Source organism: Zerene cesonia, chromosome 7 (genome assembly GCF_012273895.1).
Source record: "Zerene cesonia ecotype Mississippi chromosome 7, Zerene_cesonia_1.1, whole genome shotgun sequence".
Classification (NCBI taxonomy): Eukaryota; Metazoa; Arthropoda; class Insecta; order Lepidoptera; family Pieridae; genus Zerene; species Zerene cesonia.
In genome coordinates, this window is record NC_052108.1 from 5,014,522 (window position 1) to 5,028,743 (window position 14,222).

A 14,222-nucleotide genomic window follows, 5' to 3' on the forward strand; every position below is an offset into this window, starting at 1 on the left:
AAAATAGTAAACTAAGTGCCTTTATTTTAAAGGTCAGCGATTGTTTAGCCGCTCACCCGGAATAAAAAAAATTGAATTAATATATTTAGTTTAATATGTTTTTTACCTCGCCCTGCAATATCTGATTTTACTAGTTCGAAGCAAATAAAAACGTTTCAAGGCACATTACGTAAATATTTTGCTGGGACATTGAGCACGATATTAAATCGCGCGAGTAAGTCGATTACAGAAGGCTATCTGGTGCAGCCCGCCACGTCGGATTACTGTGGATAATTGGAGTCCCGTCGCTTCCCTTCTATAAGCTTAAATTGCCACAATAACGCCTTTGTACCTATGTTTATCTATTTACACTTGATGCGGTGTAAGTGAAGTGCCTGGGTGTCTTTGGTAGAGAAAAAAAATTGGTAGTTACATATTATTATCCCTCAATATACTTTATTATAAGTATTAATCTTAAAAACTAGGCACTATCAATTCCACCGATTTTATAGTATTTGTAAAATATTTACTTAGTATTTGTATATAGACACAATTATTTAGTTATGGTCTGAAATGGAATGAACATGGAATGGCTTCTTAGTTTCTATAATTATACATAAATACAATTAATAAATATGAAACTTACCTAGAATCCACGGTATCCCAAAAGCATAAAGTAGTCTATCAGCTAATCCAGACTATAATCTATCTGTGCCAAATTTCATACAGATTTGATAAGCTGTTTTGAAAGAGTAACAAACATCTATACAATTTTTTACACTCTCGCGTTAATATTAATAGATAGAATAGAACTTCATGCTTTAAATGTTATCAATAAAAACATGAACTTTCTCAATGGGAAAATTTTAAGCTACCTGTCTTATGGTTTGATTTAGGGAGTCCCAATAATTAAAGCGTTTAGAGTTTGTCATATTGTCTAAAACTGACCATAACCTGCTTCAGAGGATTAAGATGCCACTATATGCCGGCCATTTTTTAAGTTTTGATGAAGTTCGAAACATTCCTTTTCAACCAAACTCAGAGGATGGAGTTCTGTAGCGAGATCCTCCTTCTAAAACAATTAATTTAACGGTATCTATTTAATAATAATAATTTGGTACATATCGAAATGACATACTTATAAAGTTTGTAGATTACGTACTCAGAAACTCGAACTCAAACTCAAAATATATTGGGTGTATACTGTATATAACTAAGCCACAGATAACATAATACTATACTATCAAGTTATAAACCTAAAATTAATTGTATCTATTTTTACTAAAAAACGATGCCACGCTCAAATTGTCAATTCCAATTCAAGTTCGGGTACAAGCTGTTAAATAATTAACGAATCATCAAAGTCGGTTCACCCAGTCGAAAGTTAAGAAGTAACAAAGCCAAAAAATACAGACGAATTGACAACCTTGTCATGATGAAGTCGGGTGGAAATAGTTATCATTTTACATTTGTAGATAACTAATAATAGTGACATAGCTTACCTACTTCTGCTAATACACAATGTGCCTTTGAAGGACCGTTTTTTTAATGTCTAAGTAAAATAACAAGTCAATAGAATGCAACATGTTTATTATCACCATTCTTATCGCTTTCGGCATTAAAAGAAATTATATAAACGAACCCACAGAAAACTTAAATTAAATTTGAGAAGAAACTACCTATCTAGAAAGAAATTCATCAGACATATTATTTACTAGTAATTTCCTATGAAGGATTTTATATCATACATTAAGCACTAAATCATATCACATTAGATTTATTGGTGAGTGTTAAAGATACTAGAAAACAAAATGATTTTTGTGCAAATAAAAATTTAATTTACATACTTAATTATAAACAAAATAATTAAATCAGGAATTATTATTACACAAGGAAGAACGGGCACATAATTAAGGCAAACATGAAACAAATCTAAATTTAGTGCATATCATAAATACCATGATAATTTTAACCTGATAATTGCATTGAACAGGTTAAAATTTCTATAAATTTTGTTTATAGGTGTAATTTTTGGTTTATGCCCAGAGCAATTAAGCTTATTTATAAATATGTTATCCTCATTAAATTACATAGAGATACATATACACAACTTGCACAGATGACATACAATAAACTACAAAAATTGTTTGCTTTATAAAATACTATATAATATAAATTAGTTACTATACTTGATTTGTCAATGTACCCACCATATGTATAGATAATATAGCAATATCCTGGATAGCTTATATCAATATCAATTTTATAAATCAAGCTTGAGATACAAAACTATTATTTTCACATTTGTTTTGCATTAATACTAAATGTACAAATTTGATATCTTTTAACTTACATATACTATAAGCAATACAAATCACAAATCACAATATATGCAACGCTATTAACCTTTTGAAGTATGACAAAACTATTATACATTGAGAAATTACTTATGTTTAAAACAATGTGACTTGTTTATTTTTACATGAAATGCAACTAGTTTTTCTTGACAAACCTTCCATGAAATAGTTAATAATAGGGAATTTGGTCGAAAATATGTATCATAAGAGAACATGAACATTTATGGCACTGAAGACTATGGATAAATAATGGTTAAATATTGTGAAGCTTGGATATTGTTGAAAATTTCAATTTAAATCATATTGTTATCAAATATCAATGGGCAAACATAGCATTGACTTCAACCGTTGCAGCATTTGTTTGTTCAAGGTTTATATCTTCAATGCTGACCTTTAAAGTAATTGTTTAAAAAGTACCTGTATTATTTTTTGCTAGATTAAATTATAAGCAAATTAGGTAAAGGATACAAGTAAATACATTTGATTTAAACAAATGAAAGTATTTCAGTCTTAGAATTGGTTAAAGTCAATGAACATTAAAAAAGAGAAAATCATTTTAATAATGCCAAATGTATTTTTGTTCCATAACAGACAACAGTCAAATTTACACCAACATTCATACATTTAATCAGTTTAAATGAATATCAATCTCTTTACCACTCAGCATCACCATTGGCCTTTTGAAAAACAAAATCTTTACCAGATAGATTCATAATGCCATCTTTGAAATAGAATTTCCACTTATTGCGTGTGCGCGTGATCTTGTCATATTGGCATACAACTACATTGTCAGTGTCAAACATATCACCAGGCTCTTCATCTGAAACATCATCTCCAGAATTCAGTGGTTCCTCCTCAGCACCACCGCTTTCATCCCTTTCCTCTTCTTCCTCTTCGGCTCTCTCCTCGGCAGATTCCTCATCCTCATCGTCATCACCTGCCCCATCATCGGATCCATCTCCAACATTTGAACCTTCATCATCTGAGGAATCCATAGCACCATCAAGTGAGAAAGGTGCTGCACCACTTCGTCCACCTCCGCCACCATCAAATTCATTTTGTTGACCAGCCAGTGCTGAATTTATGTGTTGTTGAAGTAAGGTTGCAGCTAAGGGCTGCGGCAAACTAATGGTTGCATTAATAATTGGTCCCGTTAAAACTTGGTGGAGCTTATTTCCATTAAGTGCTGATGCAGGTATTTGTATTGTAAAGGAACGTGGCTGTGAACCAGGCACATTGGGTTGCGCAGGTAAGGTTAATTGTACTGGTACCTTATTGTTAGGATCAAGAACAGGATGGGGATGTCCACCTCCCATATTCTGAGCTGGAGCGCCATGTTCCACTCCAGATTGTCCCGAGGTCTGTGGAACCATATCGGGCCTTTTTTGTAATAAATGGCTACCATTAGCTTTATGAAAGTTTTGTAACACTGGTGGAGGAGGTGGCATCACTGGTGGCTCAGGCTGTGGGGGGTCCATAGCGCCACTTGCAACTAACTTGGATTTCCATAATTGTTTTAATTCTTGTAATACTTGTTCATCTACACCATCATCAAGGAAACAATCCCGTACTCCGGTAATGACATCGTCCACTACAGAATTATACAGTTTTAACACGGATGTCTGACTCGTCGTCATTTTGACGTTATAGATTAGTTTTATATATGAACGAGCACATCAACCAATTGAAAAGTACGAAGATTTGAACACTCGAAGGTGAGAAGTGTGCATCGACGAGTGTATTCACATCTCATCTCAATGTCAAACACTAGGAACTATTACATCCATTATTTTATCCCAGCACAAGGTTCACTTTGGTAAAGAATTAGATAAATTATATCTATCACCCATAAACGTAAGCAAACATCAATTCAACTGAATAACTCGAATAATTTTCAACAATAATTTTGACAATTGACGACTTAAACATAACCTACAAACAAAAAGCAGACTACGAAGAATGTTTGTCTGTGGTTGCGAATAGATTATTAAACTCGGCACGGCGCATGCGTAGTGAAACTAAGCGTCGTTTGTCGTGCGTCGGTCTCAAAATTAAGCCCCACCCCTGATAATGTACTCTTGAATTAATGAATATCAGTTGATTTTTTTAATATGCAACAAAATGTTATTTACAATAATGTTTGCTCAAAGCATTACCTCATAATTAAATAATTACGTCTTAATTTTTTAACAGATACAGAAAGCATCCAGAAGCTCCTATAACAAATTATTTAGAATTTCATTATTAAATCACAAGAAAAGTAGTAAGACGTCTTTAAGGACGTGTTCTCAAATCCAACCTACCTTTTTTGATAAAATAAAACAAGGAGAATCGTTTTTATTTAGTTTAAAAATAATTAATGCTTACAAATAAGATTGTTATTACTAAAAATTAAAATGAAAATAGCTCTTAAAAAAACTAATTATTGCCACATACTACATACTTCTTTATCTTCAAATAGCGGGAAAAATTGATTTAAAATATTGATATATGATGTCGTACCACGACTAGTATCCCTTAAATCTTCACTCAACATTACTGATGTGGGGGAAGGCCATATCGTTAATGTTGAGTTATTTAGCTCTCGATACTCTGTTTCTGACAAAGAACAAATAACAGTTATGTGAGACAAGACAAAAGGATAAAATATAGATGTTTTTATGTCAAAGCAGGCAGCATAAGCTGGTGCTTCGCCTGATGGTAAGCGATCACCACTGCCCATGAACATTCTCAGAGTTAGTGGCTCTGTTGGTGAAATAGGAAATATCGCAACATCTCCTTATTCAATTGATCATATTGGATCCACAGGTAGGTGATTCGTAGGGGGTCGCGGACCGGTGCGGTGAGGCGGCACGAGACATGTTCCGCTCATGCCGCCCACAGGAGGTTAGTAGAGCTGGCAAATAAGCCTCTCTAAATTTGTGGCTGGCTGGTACGTAAGGTCGAGTGCAGACCTTACGCCTCTACAAATGAATGGCCGACTTTAAATTAATGGAAAAAAATTAAGAAAGGATTGACGAGGGACATAAAGGAAACGTAAGGAAAAGGATATGGGCCTCTAACCCGGTGAGTGAGGACTCACCGAACGAAACACAGCAGCATTCTATTATTTCACGCCGGTCTTCTATGAGGGGGTGGTACTTCCCCCGTGCGAGCTGGCCCAATTCGTGGCGGAGCGTGTAGTTAGTGGTTGATTTATGAATTATTCCATTTAATATACAAAATAGGAGGCCAAGTTGAGTTAATAACTTTGGCTTTAGACTCTGTTTCGTTCCGGGTCCGATAGCGGCCATTGGAATTTTTAGTAATATTGGTGAACAATTTATATGTGATATCTATGGTATCAGACCATAATTGCTTTTTACTATGCTTATTTTATGCAGCAGGATTGTAGAAATTCTTGTCAATTGTTGCGATGAAAAAATGCGTTGTAATGCATGCACTATTTTACATTGCGTTTTTTATTTATTTAGCAAAATTTATGTATAGTTAAATATCGTCGGTGATCCAGTGAAGCGATGGGCCTGGTAACCTAAAATATATGTTTTTGGGAGTTTATACACCAGTCTAAAATTTGTTACTAACATTGAAACAAAATGTGTTCATTTATATATTGTAATAGTCAGTTATAAGGAAGTCACTCATTAACATTACAATTATAAAAGATTTATTAAAATTGTTTATTAAGACCCTGTACCCTACCTATAATGTTAACCTTACCTAGAAAAGAGCGAACAAAGGATAATTCATCAAACGAAGGAAAGACCTCATAAGGCCATATTCGCATAAAGATGAATGATGACACTTTAGCACACACTGCGTAAACTTCCTCCATCCGATACAGACGTTGCATCAAAATTTATTAGACAAAAATATGCTGTACGCAATTGTCAAACTAGAGTTTCTATTACTACTATAAAATCGATAAAATTTGTAAATAGGTAAGAGTTGAAAAAATAGAATAATATTTGAAAATAGGTTTACATTTCCTATGTCTAGTTTTGAATAATTCTAAAATGAACCATTAACGGTAATTCAATATTGAAATTTACCTAAAAGATTTGTACGAGTAAGCGGAGTCAGAAAGTACTCAGCGCAGCTTTGTAAACCTCTTCACATCCCAAGCTTGCGGATTTCGAACATTATATAATCCCCAAGCGTGGAAGTGCTAGTATAAAGCTTTTTTAGAATCTCACGTTGAGATTTACACACGACATGCCCCTTATGACAAAGGAATGGAGCGCAGCTGTGGAGCGTGTAAAGAGAAGCTTATGGAAGTCATATCAGCATTGTTTCTTATGTGACATGCAAATTTATTCTTTTTTTTACCATATCTTTACAGGTTTGTGCGTAATGTGATGTTGATATAATGAAAATTTGGGAGGTCCAATGTTATTAGCACTTTTTTACGTATTAGATGGTATTGGACAATTGCATGCTTTCGTACAGAACCGTATCATGTTTTTTCAAATCTTTCCGTGGACCATACGAACGTACTTCCTATTGTAGGTACAGATTGATAATGAACTATGGTAGCAATTACTTTAAATACTGATATCATCAGCATATCGTTTGTGTCCGGGCAATGAATAAAGCGTGGTTCGGAAACTATTATGACACGTAAACAAAAACTACCAGTCCCATTTAATTATACGCAATTATAACTAAAAGCTGTTTCATGACGACGTTTAAATAACAAACTACATATATGTTAGAGACGAATAATTATTAGTTACAGTACAATAGAAAGGTGACATAAAAAACCCAAAAAATACAAACGTCATATTATTTTACTGATTAATTTTTTTTAACATCATTAAATAAACTTAATAAATAATTACATTAAGATTATTCAATTCTTATAATGGATTGACTACGTAACTCAATTAGGGTACCTATCAATAACATATATTAACGTGTATCGTCATCTCAATTTAATAATCATTTATTTATAGACTACCGACTCCCTCCACATACTGCAATGATACATAATTCGATGATTTCCATATTAATATGCAGAGTTTTTATGTGGGTTTCATCGCGATACGTTTAGTGGAACGCATAATATTTACGAATCATTAAAAGAATAGGGTAAAAAATATGTATACCCACGGCCCATACCTTTATATATACCCACGGCCCCCGTGGATAGTAGCAGTAGTCTTGTCAAATTTCTGCTAACTAAAACTTCACTGCGTTCCGACGAGCCGCTTTAGTAAAGAGTCCACGGGAGCTGGTTAGTTTACCCCTGCGACCCCCGTGTATAACCTAATATTATATACCTATAACTAACATTAACTAGCGATCTTTGTATCTAAAGAACGTGACTTTAAAAACGTACAAACTAACTACAATAACTATAAAGGAATTCGTGAAAAATATTCTGAAGACGTAGGTAATAGGTATTATTCGTCTAAAGGCTAGTGTGTGATGAGGGTAGATATTCTAAAGAAAATCTCGGTATAAGTTATTCATGACGCTCTGAACGTAAGTAAATGCATAAACATAGCGAAATAAATCATTCATGCCGCGTGGGGATTACAGTATTATCTGTGTTTTACGCTTTGAATGTACATTTGTAAACATAGCTTTACAATGTACTTACGATATTTTTTGCTAATGGCACGCATTAATTAATATACCCAGCGAATCTTGTTACACGATAACGTGGTTCCATTAGACCTTAGTTAAATTGCGGCACAGATAATCTAGAGAGGAGATAGTTCAGGTGAGCGCGTAATGAAATGACATTCTCGGCTGTATCGATCGCACACAAATAGCTCGACGGCCGCTTACCTACCCGTTGCCAAACTATGCTCTATCTTTTTGATCCATCGTTATAGTAAGTAAAGTAGCTTGCTAACATGATTTTTTTTTAATTTTCCGAAAGATGATACGTTACAAGTTCTCATTAAAATAAGAGTCATTTGAACGAACAGTACTGAAATCTGCGACAGTGTTAGTAAACATTCATTGTGTGAATGAGTAGTAGAATATCTTTACGTACTTAGAAAAGCAATAGGTTTAATGAAGAATGGAAATATCATGATTTAATGCTCGGTCTAGTTCTAGAAGAACGAACATTCAACGAATATAAATCTCTACTGAGTGAGAGAAAGCAGTCATCATTTATATTACATTGTTTTTGTTTAATATAATATATATCCTGTCATATTACGTTCTTCAGCTCAACTATTTTGAACAGTTGCGTGACGAAGTTTTTTTTTTACGTCATAACGGGCAACTGAGACTGGTGGTAAGCGATCACAACCGCCCATGAACATTCGCAGCGGTAGTGCTTCTGTGAATGCGCTGCCCGCTTTTAAGGGGAAAGTAATAAGGAAAGGATTAAAGACTGAAATGAAAGAATGGATTGGGAAGGGTGAGTACAAGGAAATGAGCTCTCGACCCCCTCCGTACGAGGCACAATAACAAGCTATTATTTCATACCGGTTAACTGTCGAGGTGTGGTACATCCCCGGTGCGAGCTAGCCCAATTCGTGCCGAAACGTGCTCGAGTCCCACTTCCTGCTAAGTGTCATATTATGATACATATACCATACGCTCGTCCCGGCTCCGCCCGGATATCAAGATTCCTGTTTTATCCCAAAGGAGTATTTAATCGGGACAAAAATCCTATCCTATCATCCTAGTCTGTCACCCTGTCTGTGTAATTATGATAATATTAGTGTGTTTTCAATAAATCATCCTAGTTTTTTTATGTGTATTTCCAAAAATGAGATGCCCAAAATGAGCGAAAGGGAAAGTCTATCACAGAAAGTGCCTTTGCAAATGTGTTGGCCATTTTTAAGGAAGATGAGTAAAGGATTGACGACGGGAATAAAGTAAAGGACTGGGAAGACATAAGACTGACATTTGTAGAGACCAATGCTCTGTAATTGTTTATTCAATTCAACATTAAAATAAATGTATGTGCTTAATTGCATAACTTAATTTGGTACGAACAGGGAACAGATGCGCGTTAATGATCTCTTACCATCAGACGAACCGTTGGTCGCTATTGCATAAAAATAGCTTTCGATAAAAATTAAAAATATATGAAAGTATATATTATCGATGTATACAGTTAATTTACTTTCCATAAAGGAAGGAATCCTTGAAATGTGGCACCGTAATAACCGTTAAAGCGTTGACCGAGAAACAAATCATTAAGAAATCGATGCATTAAGGTATCCTACGATCAATGTCGTAATACTAAAATATTGATGTCGCCACGACAATATTACCAGGTACTTTATGTCTTTATGTTTTTTTATTCTGTTATTTCTGCATATGTACAAATTACGCATGAGTCCACAATAGCCTTAGGTACATAAACCCAACATCGTTTAATTTTACATAACGCATAACCACTTGTAGTCTTTACATATCATGTATTAATAGATAAACCAAAGCTATATAGCACATGACATTTGTTTCTTGATAAACATATCGGAAGCTTTATTTTATGGTGACGAAAAGAACTGAATGGTTTTGTGTCGTAGATAAGTGTGAAATATATAAACCCATAATTGAAGCCTTTCCTAGTCTAGCCGTACTTATTTTTCATTAAAATTTTATTGCGTTTAATAATGAAAGTGAAGAATAAAATGTATAAAATATTTACATTACATAAATTATTAAAAAACACAGGATCAAGAGGAAACAATATATAAATATATAAATACAAAGTATAAATTATATTAAACATGACTTTGTATTTTATATTCTCTACTGCTATAAAGTCCCCAATGTCCTAAAGGCCCAAGTCAACATGTAATTAGCACAATGAAGACATCTCGTGTCCCGCTAACAACATACAGCCATCGTTTTGAATAAAATATTTATGTTTATTAACGTTTGACATAATCCCTTAAATTGTACCACCGAAATGACGGATTGCCGTATTTAAGCTGCAATATATCATTCAATTAACTAAGTGACTATTTTGCGAACGCGCTCTATTAGAAGAAGGGTATAAATGACTTCATTAAACACAGCCCTCTTATATTCAGGTTCAAAAGGCGTATATTCTTGAATCTCCCCACTCAAATTGGCTGTTTATCGCGTTGGGAAGGCGTTACACAAAACGCACTGTTCATGAGGCAATTTGAGACGTTCTCATTTTCCTTACAAAGCTCAAAGCACAATAAGAAAATAAAATCGGAGTTGCGATACCGCTGTTATGTTTCCATCGACCGTAATACGGCTGAAACTGTATTTGCATACTAAAGACGCAGTTCCAACGCTTCATCTTTCGAAAGTTATTCTCAATTAACTTATCACTTTACGTTTTATATGTGATGAAAGGAATGTGATATATGTATATTTTCTGTTTGTACTTTTAACAAACGTATTGTAAAACTGAATAAAATTATAAGGTTTTAAGTTTCATAAAAGACAGGTTGATTAATTTTTATTAGTATAGTGCTCTGTAATATATTGAATATTACTGAGCAATATACGAATTGCTAGTTCTTATATGATTTTATTTGGGTTTAGAAACACCAACGAAGTTCCCTTAATTACTTTTTTTATCGGAAAAAAATATTTGCATATTATACAATCAGCTATAATACAGTACAAACGAATGAGAACCTATTTTATTCCCAGTTTATAAAGTACGTAAACCAAGTTATTTCTCAGAATAATATTTGTTTCTACACTCTCAATTTTGCCGGTTGAATCGTTTGCTGAATTGCTGAATATTACGTCAATTTGTTGCGATGTAGCTTATATTTCAACCCAGTCACTCTTGACGTCATCAAACACCTACGTACGTTAGAAATATACTCTGCAATCTATTTTATTAAAACGGTCCTAAGCCTTGCACTTTTCATTTTTATATACGACCTAAATTTATGCAAACATAATTCTACGAAAAATATTATGTAGGTACTGGCTGCTTGTCCTGGCTTGGATTGAATCGAGATAAAAACCTTATGACAATAACAAATAACGTGACTTAGTGGTAAAAAATTTTTTTGAATTGGTCCTGTAGATCCAGAGAATGTGCGAGTTTATTACGTTGTGGAAGGTGTTCCTGAAACTTCACAAACTCGCAAATTCACTTTCCGCTATATTTTATATTATATTATTATACTAAATATAATTTAAATATATAAAAATTTAATATTATATATTATATTATTATACTAAGTATAAATTAAATATGCGAACAAACTTATACAATAGCGTTTAAATAAAAGGTGACATTTTTTGAATAGATACACACATTTAAAAAAGTAATTCAACACATTTAAAACACCTCTCTGATTTATTAGGAGTTCTTTAAAAACACTTTAAAGACACAGCGCTTCTAAATACAAGGTATAATATAATAGATTATACTTTTGACAAAAAACATAACTCGTCTGCATTACTATAATATTCAGAATATTTCATAGCTAGCTTGTAAGGTTTAATGTAAACATCTCAGGTAAACATCAACTATTTATCTTGTGTTTTCAAAGAAATTCATGTTATACTTTCAAACAGAATATATAAAACAATAAAAACAAATTTTTAGGTATACAATATAGTAAATTACATTTAATGTATATATTTTATTTGTTTGGAAATTTCGAATGCAACGTTCTTACCAAACAAAACTAAACGTTTTATCTTGAAAAGTAATGACCTAATGCTATCTGCACACAAAAACATATCTACTTAAATGAATATAATATACTTAAAATATATAACTTAAAAGCAGTGGCGGCTCAGTGGTGAGAACCTTGGACTTCAAAATCGATAAGTCGGGGTTCGAGACCGGGCGAGCGTGCAGGAAATAAATTGATTTTCCAATTTATCTGCACATGTGAATAACATCGCCACTGCTTGAAACGGTGAAGTAAAACATCGTGAGGAAACCGGCATGTCCTAGAATCAAAAGTTCGACGACATGTGACATCTGCCAACCCGTACTTGGCCAGCGTGGTGGATTATGGCCTGAACCCTCATTGGAGGCCTGTGTCCCAGCAGTGGGAACATATATGGGCTGATGATGATGATGAATACTTATATAAAAGTTAAGTTTCCTTTCATCACAAAAAAGTTCACATATTAATTTACGGAGACTGTGGATTTTATTTGTGATTATGTCTTATTTTCCTAGAAAAATAGTAAATAGCTTAAGTTTTCAGATTAACTTACACTTTATTTCTGTGTAGCTAATTGCGTTTTTTTAATAAAATATTAAAATAAGCATTTCGCGAAACCAAATAAAAAGAACAATATTGGCCGCAGTTTTGAAATATAATACCACCAAAAGCATAAAATATATTGGTTTAATATCAATTAATCATATCAATCCAACTTCTTAAAGCGAATTGTATCCAAACAAATACGAAAATAAGCTTTTGAAACTAAAACAACGATCAGGATTATCCAATTGAATTCTGTCCAAACTCACCTGTGCTTGACTATTTCCTAACATTCGGAAGTTGCAAACTCATTCTGATGAGTTTAATAATAATAGTTGGGTGACTGAGCTTTGAAATCACAAATGGATTATCTCGATCCTACGCTCATAACTCGAGTATCAATTTCTAATAAACCCTTAATGAGGCTGTTGACAGATATCAGACGGGTTCATTAACGTCAACTGCTGATCGAGCACAGCGAGCGAAATTAATAATAAATAAACAATTTTATTCCACGTTGTTTTAATCATAATTTAAATAAACTATTTTACTGATTTAAAAAGAGTTTATTTGAAATTAATGTATACTTAAGCAACAGGGCTTTGTTGTGTATTTTAAAATAGAAGCTGCAGTGTTTACACAACAAAAACAAAAACGCGGAAAACTATTTTATACGAGGATGCCACCGAGTTGTTAACAAGAAAGAATTTCTTTACAAGTCACAATAAATCTCACTGCGAGGAGAGAAATAACGTAGATTTCCTACAAGTCTTGCTAAGTACTTTACTGGCCACGGGTCTTACATTTGAACGCGTAGAATGTTATCTGAAATATGACACGAAGTAACAGGTTTCTTAATGTATAAGAAAATTTAAAGGAAATTCTTAAGATTATTTATTCTTTTCTTTATTAATAAATTAATGCGCATACGCAATTATGAACCATGTTTTCTGTTTTAATTAAATAAACGTTTCATGGAAAGAATTCGTATTTCGTATCGATCCTTGGTCAGGAAATAAAAAACAAAACAAAAAAAGAGTGTATCAAACACAGTATGTTTTAATGTTCAATGATACCAATAAAATATATATAGAAATATAATATAGAAAATAAAATAGAGAAGCAAAGAAAAAATTCACTATGTCGCAACTCCGCTTTAATTGATAGTATGTATATATACACAATATATAACACTAAGTAGCTATGTATTATAGTAGAATGCTATATTTAAGACTACTAATAGCTGACTCACTTAACTAAACATTCACGATCAAAGAAAAGATAAAAAACATATTGGTAGCGTCTCTGAATAAAATATTTTATAAAGGAGATTAAAAACGCTGTGTAATGGGAATACAGGAGCGGTATGCATAAAATAAAAGCGGCTTGGCTTTAGTGGGGTATAAACAAGACTTTTCCCGATATTAGAGAGCGACTGAGCGACGCGTAAAGAATAATTTCCGGGCATCACTGGCAGCTTCTCTGGACTGCAAATTAGATGAAAACCTTTTCATTCATGAAGCTACAATCGCAGACGCTACAGAAACGTACCGATACGTATTGATGAGGCGAATGACACATTTTAAATGTATTTATGTATGTATTGTTATTACAGATACATTTATCTGTATTGCTATTATATAATAATAATAAAGTATATTTAAAGCAACATTAAACAACAATAAGCCTACTACTGGTACCTATTTTATTTTATGCTTATTTAACGAAATAAATTTGGACA

At 33.2% G+C, this 14,222-nt stretch overlaps 1 protein-coding gene across 1 annotated transcript; it reads right to left on the bottom strand.

Moving 5' to 3' along the window:
• Positions 1–1,552: 1,552 nt before the first annotated feature.
• LOC119840830 (transcription initiation factor IIA subunit 1) lies at positions 1,553–4,278 on the bottom strand. The gene has a single exon (XM_038367593.1). The coding sequence runs from the start codon at positions 3,971–3,973 to the stop codon at positions 2,990–2,992; it is 984 nt and encodes a 327-aa protein (XP_038223521.1). The 5' UTR covers positions 3,974–4,278; the 3' UTR covers positions 1,553–2,989.
• Between the last annotated feature and the right edge of the window lie 9,944 nt (positions 4,279–14,222).

What these genes read in the sequence shown, in the direction of transcription:
- LOC119840830 (XM_038367593.1), bottom strand. Translation starts at nt 3,973, where the DNA reads ATGACGACGAGTCAGACATCCGTGTTAAAACTGTATAATTCTGTAGTG.